The following is a 19084-nucleotide window of genomic DNA, read 5'->3' as shown; positions in this document are numbered from 1 at the left end:
TGCTATCCAGTTCTTCCCACAGAAAATGCACATTTGCTATGTATACTTACTCCACCAGTCCTGAATTATTTTTGACTTATTCAGAGGTTTCTGCAATGGCTAAATATGGACACATTTAAAACACTTAAGAGTTAACCTTGGCATGAATTTCATGAGAAAGGGCTACAACACTCCATATTTATTTGAATTCGAACAACAAGACTGGAATAAATGCAGAATATATAAACCAACATCTCAAAGTACATATGTGGCATTTATTTAGTTCTCCAATTTCAAACCTCATGCTACCACTAGCAAATGATGAAACCTGAGAAAGCAAAGCTAATTTGGACTACTTTATTCAATATACACTGAATATATGCTCACCTCTTTCAGCAACCACAAGGGCTTGTCTGATCCCTGCAATGAACTGTCGTAGTTTCCTTGGCTAGGAGTTACAATTAAGGCTGCATCTACAAGGTAAGACTATAAAAGAAATGCCCAAATTGAGTTGAGAGTGCTGGCTGATGCTGGATATGAGTGGCTACCTGGGCAGATAACATTTTTTCACAGCTAAACTCAACTGAATATCTATGTATCACACTTAAAAACGGCAAGGATGGCACTTCTGTTTTATCTCTGCTGTTTTATTGCTGTTTTTTCCATTTCTGTTGGTTCATTATTATTTATTCATTATTTTACTAGCTAATTATTTTATTGCTGGTAGATATAGTTTGAATTTTATATAATGTTGTTGCTGTATTTTAAAGACCTGGTTTATTGTACTGTGAGGTTGCATGCTATTGTTGCTGCAAATTGCCCTCGGAATTTTTAATTGAAAAGTTGTGGTACAGAGATGCATTAACTGAATAAATATAAACAGCAGATGATACCTGTACGTGATATGCTTCTGTCTCCATTTCTGTCCAGTTAGTGCATATCGTTTACTCCTCCGTCTATGGCTTAAATGGGGATGATCAGGAACACCACAGCGAGGCTTCTTCATCCACCTGAAAAGCAAAATATTGCTGAGTCCAGAAAACAATAAACTATGCTGTCCTGTTTGGTCACTTAGACTTTAATGATGACAGGCTATTGTTTTCTTCTTAGCTGTGCCCCTTTTCAGGGTTGCCAGGACTTTTATGCTGACATTCCAATTCATGGCAATGCCTCCCAGCACCTGCTTCACATAGAGTCGCTTCTGTCTCAGCCTCCTAAGTACAGCTGCTGAAAAGTGTTATTTATTTCACCCTCGCAGGGTACTCATTTTGTTCGGCTTTGTATTCTTTTTACGGTCATTCTGATTTGAAAGATACTACTTCCGTTGATTTGTTATTTATGAAGAGAGTTTGCTTGTACACCAATTTCTTGCGTGGGTTTGTGTTTTCCCACGAGAGCTGAAATTGGTTGAAGAATGGAGGACATGAATTTTCAAAATCAGTTAATTAAAAATTCTTCTTGAAGGTGATATGCCAAAGCAGAAAATAAAAAAACAGCTTCAAAGCCAAGGGGCAGGAGAAATCATTTAATGGCAGTTTTTCAAGTGGTTATTCTTGCAGGCACACTACTAAGTTCCAGCACCTGCGCAGAGCTTCAGTTTGGAGGGAGTTGGGTGTAAAATCCTCCCGTTCCAAGCTTAGATATCATTATGTGCTCAAGGGGAAGTAGCTGTGACTTCCAGCTCAGGTCTTTCAGAACGCTACAGCAAGTTAAGAGTGCATGTTAAGACAAAGGAGAATGGGTTGTGTGGCTGCATAGATGACAACTCAAAGACAATAAGTTATAGGTAAGCAATCTGTTTTCTTTCTTCATGGTCTCTATCCATTCACACCAAAGAGAAAAGATTAACAAGCTGAACTGCTTGTGGTAGACTCAGGTACAAAAATATAAGGAAAGACAGAGCATTGCTTTGCCACAGGAGGCATGTCTGCTCTATAATGTCCACGACACAGCTGGAACTTTGAAGACTGGGCAGCCACCTTGCAGAGTTCTGGTGTATAGATTCCTCTGATGGAGGTTGTGAATGTCACTGTGGTTCTTTTGGAAAGGGATCATACAGTCCCTGGATGCAACTTGACTGACAACTCATAGTACAGTTTAATGGTGGTTGACACACAGTGTCTGAAGTGTGTGAAAAGACTCTCTGTTGCTAGTCAGGGCTGGAGAAACTGAAAAAAAAATGGCAAGAGTTTTCCTGAAAGAGGCTGTCTTGTTTAGGTTGAAAACCGAACAAAGTTTTTGTTTTTTGACCGAACAAAGAGGGAAGGGTTCTCTCTGTCTCTGAAGATGGACTGGGGGGGGGGGGGGGGGTAGGGACTGAGGTAAGGAGATGTCTGCAGGTGATGGGAGTCAGAATGCAGAGCACATAGTTACCTGGACTACCTAGCATAGCATGTGGCCACCTAAGTGGCTACCTTTGTAGAAAACAAGCAAAGTTGCAAGTGGACCAAGACTCAGAGGGCTTTTTCATTAATCGATAAATCAAACCCTGCAGGTTCCATGTTGGAATAAGGGACAAAATAAGTGGATGTATGCTACTGAAGTTTTTGAAAAATATCTTCCTTACGGCCTGGATGAAGAAACAGCAGCTTTTTAGAAGTGGTCTCTGAGGTGAAATAGTAATGGTCTTGTCAGTAAAGAATGACTCAGTCTTTGAGAACTTAGAATTGATATTCAAAAACAGAGGGGAAAGAACAGATGATTCCCATCCCTGAGCAGAAGCAAACAGGCATTTTCTATCACAGAAGTGTCTGGCAGAAGTGTTTCTTGTATATTATACATCACAGACAGAGAAGGAGTGTTTCCAAGGATTAAATGTGTTCTGAGGCCATACCACTATGGGTGAATGCCTTTCAGTACAGTCTTGGGCCTGTTCTGCACGGGCAAAAAACAGTGCCCCAGGCACAGTAAAAACACCATTCCTGGGGCGCAGTTTGCATGGCCGCATCCTCCACAATAAGGCAGCACCGTGCTCCCCCCCCCCCAAACTGGTAGGAAAACAATGTTTTCCAAACTCGCTCATTGAGTGAGGCTTTTGGAAAATAGCGTTTTGCACCCGGCGCTGTGTGAGCAGCACCAGGTTGGAGGTGCCGCTTTTAGGCACCTCCTGTTTTTTAAAAACCTACCTTCTCTCACTGCTTAGCTCCACAGGGACAAGAAGGCATGCCCACGCTGCCCTCCAAAACTCAGGGTGATGCTGTGGCCACAGGGCATGTCCCCTCGTCCCTGCAGAGCTCCGCAGGGATAGAAGGTAGGCTTTTTAAAAACAGGAGGTGCCTCTGTGCAGAGGCACCTCTGCGGGCTGCAGCAGCTCCAGGGCTGCCCGCACAGAAGCATGCAAACAGGCCCGGGGTTCCACCAGCATCTTGTATGCCGGTGTGCAATTGCTTCACTGGCCCCTGTGGAACGGGCCTCTCAGTTGCCTGTCTCTCCCATGGGGCAAGCACCCTTCCCATGGCTAAAGAGTGGAGAAGGCAGTTCCTTGCATATTCTCCATCACAGTCACTAAAGGGCATACTCCTGAAGCATTCTCTCATGCAATCATGAGAAAACCTGTCCTTTCTTTCCTGCCAGCTTTGAACTAGACTAGTGGTTCCCAAACTTTTTCACTTGCGAAACCTGTGGCAAACCATTTCCCTAAAACTGTACCCCCATATTAGCAAATCCATTACGTAATTTTTTTCACATACCCTCAAATGCTCTGCCATGTACCCCTGGGAACCACTATGCTATTTAAACAAACAAACAGAAAAAGCAGCCCTTCTGATCATTCTGAAGAGTGGGGAAAATTACTGTGGTACAGGCGGGAAAAGGCAGGGAGAAGCCAGAAAGCCTGAGGCAATTTTAACCCGTTATGTTTTCCTGTGCTTTCCATGTGAAATGACAGGAAAAGCTGTACTAAAACAACTCTCACATACTGTGGGGCTTCTCAGATCTGCAGCAGGGTGAATGCTGGAGAGGCAGAAGAGCATGCATTAGTGGAAAATCAAATCCACAGGGAACACACACTGAGAGCGAAAGTAACCAGACATGAGTAAATGGCCTTTGATGGCCATAATGTTCTTGACCACCTGTACTCCGTTGTCATGCAGTTTCAGGAAAAAGGCATGGAGTGGCTTGGAGACCACCCAGGAGTTGTGGAGCAGTCCTTCTCTCCATTCTACTTATTTATTTATTAGATTTCTAGCCCGCCCTCCTCCATCGAGATGAGCTTAGGGCGGCTGACAGCAACAAATTCTATAATACTAAAATCATAATATACGATCAATCTCAACTGTTTCGATTTTAATTTCTTAGCGCTCCAAAACCAATAAGTGGCAAATCATTCAGAGGGAGGGAACAAACCAAAGAAGGACCATAAAGAATTCCTAAAAAGAAAATAAAAGGAGGACCCAGAAAATTAAGAGAGAAAAAAGGGGAAGGGAGAGAGAGGCAGGGAGATCAGCTAAAATGTACATAGTCATATCCCTCAGTGGTAGGCCTGGCAGAACATTTTATTTTTATTTATTTATTTATTTTATTTAATCAATTTTATAGGCCCTGCAGAACTATAGGCCACCTCCATTTTACAGGCCCTGAAGAACTGAAGTAAATCCTGCAGGGCCCAAGTCACATTAGAAAGAGCACTTCACCAGACCGAGGCCAGTCAAAAAGGCTCTGCCTCTGGTTGAGGAAAGTCAAACATTTTTTTGTGTGCCAGGAACCACCAGTAAGTTATTGCTTGCTAAGCACAACACTCTTTGGGGGACAATCAGTTCCAATACACTGTAGAAATACAGGAGTGAGCCTTTTAATTTTATCCAGGATTGAGATCTGGTGGCTCAGGCAGGGGAACCGGAGAAAAGTACATTGAGGTCATTATTCCTGGTGGCAACAAAACTGTGACTAAGGGACTTGGGTCCTTCCCATTCTTATGCTTAGACTTAAAAGGAAATATGGACCAACACTTTTATAGTTTACATTCAACCAGCTTCACTGACTCTGAATTAGACTGTGCAAGTTCAGCACTGACTTAGTCTGAGGTGAAGATGTAGGAACCAGCATGGAGACCAAAGGAGCTTCTGCAATCATACCCAACATCAAGGGGTTGTTCCCACAGTGTGGTTCAAAAATGGAACAGTTCCATCTGGTTTGCTCTTTAAATGTCTGGGTGCAAGTCTCAACATCCTGCCTACAGTTGCCATCCTCCAGGAAGAGACTGGAGATCTCCCAGAACTACTGTTCTCCTGATAGCAGAAATCAGTTCCCCTGGAGAAAACGGCTGCTTGGAGGGTGAATTCTATGCCATTAATACTTCACTAAAGTCCTTCCCCTCCCCAAACCTGGTCCTCCGCAGCCTTCATTCCCAAATCTCCAGAAACTGCCTGGCCCAGAGCTGGCAACACTAGTCCTGCCCCTCTCCCAGGCAGAAAAAGCATTCATTGTGACTCTCTATAGATGGCAAATTGCCTCAGCACTGCCAACAACACTATTAAAAATGGTTCATTCAACTACACACAAAAGACATTGGCTGATTCCAAACAAGGGTTCCCCCATAGTAGCCACGTTGCCAGTGCAACTGTTGCTCAATTAGCACTTCAGAGTTAATGTGACACAAGGTAATCTGGTTTTCACTCTTGTTAGCTGAAGTTTCCCTACCATACTAGCTATGGCTGTTTCCGCACGGCCTCCTTGCGCCCCCACGCTGCCAAGAGTGCGGGCGGCGTGGGGGCGCAAGCCCGTTCGCATGAACGGGCGAAGCGGAGGCCGTGATATTTATGCGGCAGGCGTCTCCGCGATACGCCGCCGCTTGACCCTTCGCTTTACGCACGGAATCCTCGTTGCCGCTTGCCAGAGTCGCAGCCGTCGCCATTTCATCGCTGCCCTCCGGACTCTGGAGGTCGGAGGACAGTGTGTGGCGGGCTGCGATGCCCAGCAGGCTGTACGGTAACGCAGGACACCGCGAGTGGGGCGGAGGATCGGAGATAGCGTTCCCCAGCGCTGTTCCGCGACCGGGCCGCCGGAAGACGCTTCCTTCCCAACAACAACCCTTTAGCGGGTTAAAGTTGTTTAGGGCGGCCTGAGGTCGCTCTGGGGGGAGTGGAAGCGCATCCAGGTCACCTCGCTGCTGCGCTGCAGCAGCGGCGCTTGTGCTTAACGGGCGCCCGGGCCGGGCGCTTTTTTACCGCCTCCCCACTGGCCAGCCGCTAATTGGCCGTGCGGAAACGGCCTATGAAATGCGTTCATCTGCCCACACTGTTATTATGCCACTATCACAATTCTCTGGCCACCTTAAAAAATTTTTTTTTTGCTGCATGCAAAAATCCTGCTTAAGAACAGAAAAGTGATGCTCCAGAATAACACAATCCTTCCATAATTTTAATTACTTCTATGTCTTTGGTGTCCTATTATGGTTGTCTAAATTGAAAAGACTAATCGCTTCCCACCCCAACTGCTTGGGGGAAGGGAACAGAACACTTAAAGAACTTTTCAAATGCTGAGAGAGCAAACACTTGCCACTTGCACTGTTATAAATGAGCAATAGCATTTGACCACTCGGGAAAACAGTAGTAAGTTGTGAATGCAGAAGAATCCTATGTCAATGCCTCCCCAACCCTCAAACCCCCCTCCTCCCATCTCTCAGTTATGCTGATATCATCAGGGACAGCAAGGCAATTCACTGCGAAGGTGCAGAGGAAGGGGGTATTTCTTTCAATCTAGTAGAAGATGTCCTTTCTCTTCTGTAAACATGAAAAAGATTGTCCCTACAACACTATGCTGAGAAAAACTAGTTTTTAATGGGAAAAGTTGCTCATGATTAGAATAGTAATGGAGGACATCACATGGAAACAACAACAACAAAAGGGTACAGAACTACAGTTGCCCAGAGAGTAAAACCTGTGTGTGGAATCAGCCCCGTAGAGAAGGGGAAAAAATCTTCACAACCCTTCAAAAATGAAGAACTAAGTTATCAAAGAGAGAAATAAAAAGAGGGGAAGGTACTGAAGAGGAAGAATGAAGAAGACAGGGAAAACACTTTGAAGATGCTAGTTCACAGAGACTTCTCTGAGGAGAATATCCCCCAACCAATGCTGCTACCACATCAGTCAAAAATAAAATGAGTGGGAAGTTCCAACTCCAAACCTAGGGCATATGGGCTCAAAAGATTTTGTACCAAAAAACTTAACTCTACAGTATTTTACCTCTATATTCTACTGATGTGCATACACATTGTAGTTTGTGGTTTAAGAATTAGCTAGCAAGAAGAAGGCTTTAATATTGCTCTTAGAGACTGAAGACAATTTAGGACATGAACATGGGCATGCTATCCTCCAGGAGATCTCTCAGAATTGAAACTGCTCTCCAAATTGCAGAGATCAGTTTCCTTGGAGAAAACGGCAGCTGGGGGGGGGGGGATCTGCTCAACCTGTAAATCTGTAAAGTGCTTTTTCTCCTCCCTGCTCAACTGCAAAGGCCATCCTTCTGGAACCTCTTCTCACACAAGAAAGTTGGGTATATGAAGCAATATCTTGTTATCTGGTTACTAAATACCAGTCAATACTTTTGCTCCTGCTTGTTCCAATGCATTTACAAATCAGTGTACCTACTTCTGGATTGCACGTTAGGAGCAGAAAGGGCTCTACTCTGGCATAGTTAAAGTGGTGAAAGACCTGTTCACACATAAACCTAAAATAGTTTCTTTCAGTTCAATCTGTTCTGCAATCCATTGAGATTAGACTAAGGCTATCCTCAGGATGAGATATGGGCAGAAAAAAATCTTCGAAATATGTTTTAAGAGCTATATAGCTGCAACACCCCCTATGCCAATAATATCTCAGATTGAACTGTTTCAAAAACACATTAAAAATCCTCAAAATGGTGATATTGTGTACTGGGTACTAAGACTGTGCATATTTCTATAAGGTCTCTGCGATGCACTAAGATTATGCTTGTTTAAACCAATTTAGTTAAACCAGTGTAAATCCCTGAATGAACACTCTTATTTTGGATTTAACATGGATTACTTCAGCTTATCAGTCAGTTTCTAGTTAACTTTTTTTTTTACTATTTGCCCCATATCTTAGGTGCATGTCTTTTTCCAGTGTGCAGGAATTTATAAATGCAGGTTAATTTAGGACACTCGGGTTAATTTAAGACTGTCTCTAAACACTGTCACAGCAGTGGAAGGACTTTGAAGCTCTGTTTCTTATTCCAAGCCAGATTTTCTATCCACCCAATCATACTGGTCCTTTGAACCTCACTTCTCTACTTATAAGCAGAGCAAATTATTACAGATGTGGAAAGTCTCGCTCAAGAGCTCAGTTTTAAGCAATCCATCAACTGAAGGTAAATCATTGATAATTTAGGAAGAGACAATGCTTTCAAGAATTTGCAAAAGAAACTCTTACTCGATAGTGGTCTCATCCAACACTCCTGTTACTGGGATGCCATAAAACTGCTGCATAGTGGAAACTGCAGACTGCATAACTTTTCCTGAGTGCAGAGCAGACATTCGTGTGTCAGAAGAAAGTAGATAACCGTAGGTTTTTAACCAGCTCTGAAAAAACATGGTAAAACAAGGCTAAACTTACAACACTTTATGGGTTGACAGCACATATAAGAACATTAGTTTTGTTATTCAAAGACTGGTATACATGGTTAACTTTAATATAAGTTGTGAACCAAAGCAGATTGATGTAATTTCCGTGCTCACTCGTTTTACCTGATTTGTCTAAATGCAGGGCATTTGAGAGAGAACACTATGACAACATGTACAAAAGCTGATTATAGTAAGCAGTGCTTTGCCTGCTAACTTCCCAAAGGTAGTTGAAATACTTGCTGTGAGGAAATTTAGCTCTTCTGTCTGCACACAGATCATTAGTATGCAGATCTAGGTTTCAACAGATGTTCTCTTTTTTTAAAGTATATGCCAGATAGTTTGTGAAAACAATGACCAGTTCCACATCACTCTCTTTGGTCTTAAACCTGCTTTGGGAGGTCATTATTCCACATTTGGGTTTTTTTACGTTATTGAAAGAGAAGCAGGCTAAGTTCAAGCCTAGAAAAATCAAACTAGGATGTAACAAAAAATATTTGTTTTAAATGCCATGAGAATGTATTCAGATGAATTTTAGCCAGGTTAAAACCGCATGACAGCAGAAATGGACAGGAAACAATTTGAAAGAATGTAGGTAGGAAAGCTGAGCCTTGGCATCTCCTGCATCTTACCTCCCTCCATAACTCCCCCTCTCCTGCCACACAGGAATCCACTGGTAAGAAAAGTGTCTGTTGTGGTCACCACCTTACAGAATGGCTTGCCTGAGGAGGTCAGAAAGGCTCACACCCTCCTAGCTTTCTCACAACCTATGCAAAAACGATTCGCTGGCTCAAGGTTGACTTCAGCCTTCCATCCCTCTGAGGTCAGTAAAATGAGTACCCCACTTGCTGGCAGCTGGCAAACCACTCCATAAACAAAGTCAGCCTAATAAACGCTGTGATGTGACATCACCCCATGAGTCAGTAATGATCTGGTGCAAGCGGGTAATTTACCTTTAGACAGGACTCTACTGTAATGAAATGATTACATCGGTAAAGGGATAGCAACTGTTCCCTATACTACTATATTGCTGCTTTTTACTGTAAGTATGCTCCAAACTAGGTAGTTTCTACACCATTTAACATATTTTGTTCAAACTATTGTGCATTGTTTCAGTTTTGTTTTGGCTTGGTTTTAGATTTCTGTTTGTTTTCAGAATTCTGCAGTCTAAACCCCATTATACTGTTCATTGGATGTCTCATCCTGTAGATTGTGATTGACTTACACTATGCAATCCACCTTGATTCTCAGCAAGAAAGGCAGACTATAAATAACCCAAATAAATAAATTTGGAAGGAATAACATGGATGTAAACTGTGGAGGGGAATGAGTGCAATTCCCCTTACAGTTGCATCCTTGTTGCTCTAAAATTTAGCCCCCTTCTGCTCATTTTATAAGTGATTGAGAAAGACAGATTTAAAGTAAGAGGTTGCTGCTGTCATGCATAGTCCAGCCTTTGAGTTTAAGAATATCTAGAAAAATTCAATATATATAGTTATGATGATTAGTACAGATTTTGTAAATGAAATGTTATGCTTGCTAGTTACATAGTTTACAGCTTAAACTGCAATTAGACTTACAAAATGTTAGTTCTGCCTCAAGAGCAAGTAAAAAAGCAACCTTAAACTGGGGTTGCTACCTATGCATCCCACAATAGACTTTGTCAGCATAGTGCATATGGAGGTTGCAAATTCTGACAGCAAGGTGCTTGTGAACCCGTCAAGTATTGAGCAAAGAAAGTCACAAGTTAAATAAACGTGTTTGATGAAGTAGAGATCACAGTTCCTGACATCAACAAAAGCAATGTTATTATGCGAACATTACAAAATGTTTCATTCCGAACAACCCATATTCCACATAATATTTACAGCCAAGATTATATTCTCTCATCCCGACCACAATGTTGCTACAATAATATGTGCCATATCTGATGTAAATAATAACATAATATTAATTTTTACATAATATTAACTAATAATAATATTTAGCTTCATCACAGTAATCCGTACAAAAGACATCTCAATTAGTACTTCTATCTCCATATTGCCAGTGGGAGGATTGGAGGCTGAGACAGGACACCCGATTTTGAGATTATAAAAGTCAAGATACTCACTGGCTTTATTTTGCTCACCTAACTATTCAAACAGAAGTACATTTTTTACAGGTACTTAATTTCTATTTGGGAAAAACCCACCCTGGTAATAGCAATTAACTCTCATACTTGTATATTGGGGAGTGTATTAATGGCTTTCTCAATACAAAGGAACTGTGCTCTGGTTCGTATGTTAGTGGCAGCAGTGACTCAGCATGCTTTCTAAAGAACACATGAGATAGGTTTTAACAAGAAGGTCTCACATGACACATCCTTTAAAGTATTTGGGAGGAGGCATATCTGCCCACTCTTCATATCTGAATTGCTGCCACTATCAAGCATCTGTTTGGCAATACTGCCTAATTTTTTTTCTTCCTGCCTAGAAACACGTACTTTGACTAGAATAATGGACAGAATTTCTTAGATTGAATCTGCATATCTGCCTTTCCCTGGGGCAGTGAGCCTGAGCTCTGTCTCCATCCCATCACCCTGTTATAACAATTCACTTCGCAATGTACCACAACACCAACATGCAGCTACATCACAAGATTTACATGACAAGTTGGTAGAATCATTTGAAATATCATGCACTCTGTATCTATGCCGTTACAGAAACTATGTCAGTACTGGGATTATTCTGTGCCACAACTTCCCTTGTTTTCACGATATCTAATATTACAGGCATTCTTTCAATTTCCAGTTAATAAAAAAATATAAAATAGTTTCCCTAAATAAAGTATCAATCCAGAGTAAGTTGTCTGTGGTTAGACCCAAAACCTACTAACTTTTTAGCTAAACAGTTTTTAAAGGGGATTCCTGGATGAGATATTTCTTAACTTGGGGTCACCTGCCCATTTCAGATGCGTATCATTTAAAGGCAAGGTCATTTTCTTCATTATTATGTTTAGTCAATATGAATGCATTACTCTTCCGTTTTGTCCTCAAAACTAAAACACTACTTATGTGTCTTGATTAGTATCTAGAATCAAAAAGCAGCAGAAATGTCGCAAAGTAGTACAACCTACATTAAAACTAATAGTTTCTTAGAACTGAATCCATGTGCACAAATTTACCTTTTAGTCAGAACCATTTTAGATTTTGTTTCTTTCAGGGTAAATATTAATGAGATTTTCCTTGGGCACAGTCAGATAAAAAGGGCAATGTTCACAGATTCTATTCTTGGATTCCCATCTTAGCACAACCATAACATGAACACATTTTAATAGGTTTGTGAACCTAGATGTTGATTGATCTTACTCAAGACAAAAAAATCTGATTAGTAGACCTCTTCAAGTTGCATATCAAAATAATTATCTGGCAAATGATGTCAGTTGGCATCTAGTGCGGAAATGATGGCATCTAGTGCGGAAGTGACATGTGGAACGGTCTTGAGAAGTTCTTCAATGAATTCCTGTCAAATATCCATAGTTTTTAGTTCCAGAAGATGAAGCTTGGGCCTCTTAGCTGCACAGTGGAACTGTAGTGAGTCTCCTCACGTTTCTCTGTTTACACATGATGAGTCAGCCCACAGCCTGCAGCACAACTGTTCTGCTCAACTCTCCTCAAAGTAGCAAGCAAGCTTTGGATTTCCCCAGAATTCTTGTTCAGGCTGTGGTCAATTAAAGAAGGAATGCTTACGTTGGGGCTCTTCACTACACAGTGGGATTGTAGTGGGGCTCCTCATGTTTTTCTGTTTACACACGAGGAGGTGGCCCACAGCCTGCAGTGCAGTTTGTCTGCTGATCTCTGTTGGGCCTTTGCTTCTCCTGCTTCTCTTAACTTCACCCATCAACTTAGCCTGAAAGGCACAGATCTAATCATACCCAGTAGTCTCAAGACTAGAGCTGATATTGTCTCCCCCTCCCTTCCCCTCTGCACACACCCACTCACTCTCTCTTTTCCTGCCGCTGCTGTCACAAGAGAAGAGAGAGTCTTGTTTTACTATAGAGACTTATTTGAAATAAAAAATTTAAAAGTCCTCCCGAACATCAGGGAGTGTGGAAGCAGACCAGGGAAGGTGGGGTGGAGCCAAAAATAGACCCTGCTCGTATTATTCCTTGCAAACTCTCTATTATTATTATATTGATATATCGATGTATCAACATAAGCATTTAAAGAAACAGGAAGGAGCCAGCAACATTGAATGGGGGTGAGGGGGAAAGCGTGGATGGCATTATGAGGAAGTAGGAAGGCTGGCCGTGGGTGGCGAGAAGATGTCCAGGGCAAAGTTGTGCTCACTGGCAAATCTCTCCGATCTGGTGGAGAGGCAAATTAAAAGTCATGGTAGAAGTGGTGCCACTTGTTGTGGAGAGAATAGAAAGTGAAAGTGAGGCTACAGGAAATAGATCCATACAAGAAATCTTTCCATGATGGACATTCGGTCCCACCATGCAGCAGACACCTTATGCATAATGGCCTGTATGTTAAACATCACACAAAACGAATCAACATGCAAATATAAAAAACAGGGGAGAAAGATATGTTACTGGTCACGATACAGAACCTGAGTATTGTATGAACATAGAGCAGAAGTGATGTGATATAAAGTTAATTAGGTTAGATCATGCAAAAGAGATCTTAGGTTTTTCTAAATGTTAGTGGAACTAAGACAGTCTTTGGAATCAGTGAACTGACCTTCAGAACCCGTGGACTAAAATTTTCTTATAGCATTTCCTGCAGCTTAATCAAAGGTTTCTCACTCCCAAATGGCCAATATAGGATTCCTACAACGCTGATGAAAATGACCTTACATCTGTTTTGTGCCTAGCTATATAAAGCTTGCTTCTTTCCTCCTGAGTCACAAAAGTTCTTAGAAAATACATTAATTTATGTTTAACCCTATATCCAACAGTCTTACAGTACAGATTGTGGTACAGAAGACATATGTTATATATAAAGTCTGACATAAGAAAGCAAAGTTTTGTACCAAAGCAGATTCTCCAGGAGAAGACAGTCATTGTGGTTACAACATCTGGAGCAGCATCTCTGCAAGAAGGCAGTCCTCCTGATGAGGAACGTGACTCAGGCTTGAGTGCAAACACAGCGTCTTAGGGTTGCCAGCTCTGGATAAGGAAATACCTGGAGATTTCAGGTGTGGAGCCTGAGGAGAGTCATAAAGTCCACCTTCCAAAGTGGCCATTTTCTCTTGGTGAATGGATCTCTGTTGCTGGGAGATCAGATGTAATCCCAGGAAATCTCCAGTCACCACCTGGCGGTTGACAACTCTGCCTCTTTATGAGGAGACGATGGCAACCATTTGCATCTGGGAAGGTGGGAAAGGGAGGATTTGAGTAGTGGAAGGACCTCTGCAGGATATAATGCCACACAGTCCACCTTCCAAACCAGTCATTTTCTCCAGGGAACTGTGGACTAGAGATTAGTTATAATTCTGGGAGATCTTTAGGCCCTATCTGGAGGTTGGCAACCACATCAGGGGTTCACTACTCAACTCACAGTCAGATGTCCATCAGAGGAACTCAGCTTGAACAGAGCTCATTCACTCAGCACTGCAAAAGAACACTGTGAGGTGGAAGAAACTTCTGGTCTGCTTCCCACCCTGTTTTTGCCTGGGAGGCACTTTATGCCTCCCTTTTGGCTCTATGTATCCTTCCTATGGCATATGAAGCCAGGGAGAAGGAAGGAAAAGCCTTACCACTTCCATTTCAGCTGGTGAAAGTTGGATAGGAGGGAAATGAGATGCTGATTCTCCTTCCTCACAACGTAGAGCAAAGAATCCTGTTTATGGGGTTTTTCCACAACGTATGTCTAACTGTGCCAGATCCAAGGTTCGGTCAGATCCAAGGTTCAGTCAGTGAACCTTGGATCTGGCATTTACTTTGCACAAAACACCACCATGTTTGAGATTAGAAGGCAGCAAGCAAAAGGAGGGTACAGGGGTTACCTCACATCAGCAACTGCTGTCTCAGCATACCCTCTCTCAGACACAATGATGTACTTGGCAGGTTTATTAAACTTGCTTGAAAGTGACATATCATGAAATGTAGGCTAATGTCATGTGCTATGGGTGCAGGCTCTTCCAGGACCATTTAAACTTTCCAGTCCATCACTATATAATCCAAATGACTACATGAAACAGATCACAGAATTATGTTCTGTAATTGCACAATAATTATTAATAATGGTTAAGAAATCGACCTTTTTTGTAAAAGCTAGTTTTTATAAAGGAAACTGAGACAGGTGAAATTTTAGCTATGGAAAGAGGCCAAAAAGTCACTTTTGTATTTTGGCTTTTTTGTATACATTTTCTACACTAACTTCCAATCACTGAAGGTTTTAACATCTTTGTCTACCTTATTAAATACTTTTTCTAATACTATAGAAAGCTTTGTACGTAAATTGAATGTAGTATACAAGAATTAATTTAATCTCTCTTTTTAAAAAACCATTAGTTTAGTCTGGTTTTCTCAGACTTTGAACTAGTTACCTATGCATTTTTAACATGTAAAGTACCTCTGTAATGCTGAGAATAACAGGAGCAATCACTATTCCAGAAATGTCACTTCTACTAAAAATAATGTTTTCATTATGGCCTCTTCGAAATTTTTTTATTTTAAACTGAGTCAGCATCTGAAAAGTCACCGTTTACTGTTAGGTGCTTAATACGGAAGCAAATTGCACAACTTGTGCAGTTTTTAAAAATCTGCCATTGTGAATTGATGAATATATATTTCATACATACTTAGGAAATGCCCCCAAACTAGAAGTACACAGCTTAGAACATAAGAACATAAGAACAAGCCAGCTGGATCAGACCAAAGTCCATCTAGTCCAGCTCTCTGCTACTCGCAGTGGCCACCAGGTGCCTTTGGGAGCTCACATGTAGGATGTGAACGCAATGGCCTTCTGCGGCTGTTGCTCCCGATCACCTGGTCTGTTAAGGCATTTGCAATCTCAGATCAAAGAGGATCAAGATTGGTAGCCATAAATCCCACTTCTCCCTCCTCATAAATTCTGTCCAAGCCCCTTTTAAAGCTATCCAGGTTAGTGGCCATCACCACCTCCTGTGGCAGCATATTCCAAACACCAATCACACGCTAAGTGAAGAAGTGTTTCCTTTTATTAGTCCTAATTCTTCCCCCCAGCATTTTCAATGAATGCCCCCCTGGTTCTAGTGACAGGAGAAAGAGAGAAAAATTTCTCTCTGTCAACATTTTCTACCCCATGCATAATTTTATAGACTTCTAATCATATCTCCCCTTAGTCAGCCTCCTCTCCAAAACTAAAGAGTCCCAAATGCTGCAGCCTCCTCCTCATAGGGAAGGTGCTCCAGTCCCCTCAATCATCCTTGCTGCCCCTTCTCTGCACCTCTTTTCTATCTCCCTAATATCCTTTTTGGAGATGCAGCTTACCAGAACTGTCACACAGTACTCCAAGTGCAAATGACCCACTGCTTCTTATATAAGGGGTACACAACTTTTGCAAGTTTTATTATCAATTCCTTTTCTAATGATCCCAGGCATAGAGTTTGGTTTTTTCACAGCTGCCATGCATTGAGCTGACATTCCCATGGAACTATCAACTGGGGACTTCTTAAATCCCTTTTCCTGGTCTGTGACTGATAGCACTGACCCCTGCTAGAAGGCAGTATGTGAAGTTTGGATTTTTTGCCCCTGTGTGCATCACTTTACATTTTGCTACATTGAATCTGCATTTGCCATTTCTGGAGCCCACTCTCACCTAATTTATATCAAGGTCCGCTTGGAGCTTTTCATGAATCCTTTTGTGGTTCTCACCAATTCTACATAATTTTGGTATCATCTGCAAACTTTGGCCACCACGCCACCCACCTCCCTCCTTCAAAGTCATATATGAATAGGTTAAAGAGCACTGGTCCCAAAACGGATCCTTTGGGGACACCACTCCCGACATCTCTCCATTGTGAGAACTTCCCATTTACACCCACTCTTTGCTTCCTGTTTCTCAACCAGTTTTTAATCCATAGGAGGACTTCCCCTCTTATTCCTTCATTGCTGAGTTTTCTCAACAGTCTCTGGTGAGGAACTTTGTCAAGAGCCTTTTGGAAATCCAAGTAGACAATGTCCACCGGTTCACCCCTGTCCACATGCCTGTTTACACCCTCAAAGAACTCTAGTAAGTTTGTAAGACAGGATTTGCCTCTGCAAAAGCCATGCTGACTCTTTCTCAGCAGGTCTTGCTTTTCTACATGTTTTATAATGTTATCTTTAATGATAGATTCTACTAATTTACCAGGAACAGACGTCAAACTGACTGGCCTGTAATTTCCCGTTTTGTTTCTGTAATTTCCCGCTTGTTTTCTTTGCTTTAATGATCAGCACAGGGGCCAGCCACCTTACTATTTGATTGAGTGGTAACAATAATTAGCATTTATACAGTAAATATCAACAGTTCAAAGGACACTTTAACAAACATTATATTAGTAATCTTACAATAGCCCCTGTTAGGTATGCTAGTATTATTATGAGACTGACAGAACAGACACTTCCTCAAGGGCATCTTAGGAATTTGTTCTTGATATTAAATCTGAACCAGGAATTTCCTGGCTCACAGCTGAGAAGTAGACCACAGCAAAAGTGCGTAAAAATTAAAACCATCACATAAAATGAGTTCCCAAGCTACTTAAATAACTTTAAAAAACACCTTTTTAGTCCCACACAGGTATCACCTGATACCAGAACAGACTGGTAGGATAAGCTGGACATCCACTATTGTTCTGCAGTGAGTTCAGTTTCACAACCATTATAACAAACTAAAATATCCTGCAGGAGAATTTATATTGTGACCATAATGATGTTTTATACTCACGACCCCTCAAGAAAGGCTTCACTGGTGATCCTCAAATGTCTAACAGCTGAGTTGTAAGACTTGCTGCACCAGCAAACAATTATTGTGGATGGAACATTCTGACTGCTGTGCCAGCACAATGTCACAAAAGAAGATTGCTTAGATTGCAGACAGATATGTCAATGCAAATAATCAACTTGTCCACAAACTTGTCTTTATCTAAAATGGCATCAGTTCAAATCCTCATTAAGCTTATAGGACAGATTATGGTGCAATTTTATTTGAAGATTTTTTTCTTGCTATGCTGAAGATTTCGGTGGGAATTAAGGGAAAAATCAGATATCTGGAAATGTAACACCAACTATATACGCAGATTAAAAAAGTAATCTACTAAAATGACAATACAAGTATATTAAATTTGTCATTTGTATTTATATTACTTTTCAGGATTGAGTTTTTTGACATTTAACATGAAATTCTGTCTAATCAAATGTTAACAGAAATTAACTGAATATTATACAGCCACAGCTTGATCAAACAATAGCAACACTATTTTTCTTGCAAAATACTTTCTAAGCAATTTTTAAAAATTTAATGACAAAGGGCTGGGCCTTATCACTTGTTCTGCTCGTGCAAGGGCACTCACGTGACAATTCTGTAGTTTTTCACTGCACAGCATTCCTCCCCATACTTTACCCAAGGGGCTAGCAACTCCCAGGAAGAATTTTTAGGTGCACAGCAAGTTGCAGCAGATAATGGGAATTTGAAAGTTCCATTCTGCAAGTCCAATTGTATTTGCAGTACATGGGATCCAACCTATGTCTAACATCATCATGCCTAATACTGTAGAACTATGAAAATATATGAAACAGAACACTTTAATTCAGTAGCTATTCTACAATGGTATCAGAATTTCATTATCTCATACCCCAAAATACAAGAAAAGTTGGCAGAACACTGGATTGCAGGATTCCACACATGGCGGGGGGGGGGGGGGCACTTTTCAGCCATACCCCTACTGCAGGACCTCTGACTCACTTTTGCCATTCCTAAGTGGTCCTGTGACCCCTGGGGCATTTTGGATTACAGTGGGAAGCTGTCAAGCTCAAGGAATGCTACTGATTTAATTTATGACATACTTGACCCACCTCTACCTAAACTCTTGGAAAATGTATGGAGCATATAGGCCTGATTCCTATCATGTCATCTATTAATTTACTAATAAAGTTTTAAACTGTTCAATGACGTGTCCTGGTACAGAGCATTTTTTAAAAATACCAAAAAACGAAGAAAGAGTCTCCTCATTCTTCTGAAAGAGTTGGGGAAAACGTTCTCTGAGAGACAGTTGTTTTTTGTTTCTACGCCTCTATGCCTTATTTATAAGGCTTTGCCGCCTCTACAATACAGGAAGAGTATGAGTCAGTTTTACACGGGATTTGGGGGCAGAAAGGACGTATATTTTCTCAAAGTTTGAAAACCACGGAAAGAACTTTTCCCTGTTTTGTAACAAAAACCATGGAAATGTTGGAGAAATTTTAGATATATGAAAAAATTACTTTAATATTAAGCCTGAATTTATTTTTCTGCTCCAACAACATAAAATGCATCATTTATAAGCGGCTGTATGAAATTTTACTATTTGGCATATTTATGAA

The 19084-nt window shown here is 41.3% G+C and overlaps 1 protein-coding gene across 2 annotated transcripts in view; it reads right to left on the bottom strand.

The window, feature by feature from the left end:
* Positions 1–19084, bottom strand: part of MMP24 (matrix metallopeptidase 24) — a 52695-nt gene that overhangs the window by 28006 nt on the left and 5605 nt on the right. The window contains exons 2-3 of one of the 2 annotated variants that reach the window (XM_048496678.1): positions 8367–8515; positions 873–989 (exon numbers count right to left, since the gene is read on the bottom strand). In XM_048496678.1, the coding sequence (XP_048352635.1) occupies positions 873–989; positions 8367–8515 (266 nt within the window). The remainder of the gene's footprint in view (positions 1–872; positions 990–8366; positions 8516–19084) is intronic. The other variant, XM_048496679.1, reaches the window with a different exon arrangement.

Source organism: Sphaerodactylus townsendi, linkage group LG05 (genome assembly GCF_021028975.2).
Source record: "Sphaerodactylus townsendi isolate TG3544 linkage group LG05, MPM_Stown_v2.3, whole genome shotgun sequence".
NCBI lineage: Eukaryota > Metazoa > Chordata > Lepidosauria > Squamata > Sphaerodactylidae > Sphaerodactylus > Sphaerodactylus townsendi.
Note: the sequence above shows the minus strand (reverse complement) of the source record. Positions and strands in the feature narration are given on the sequence as shown.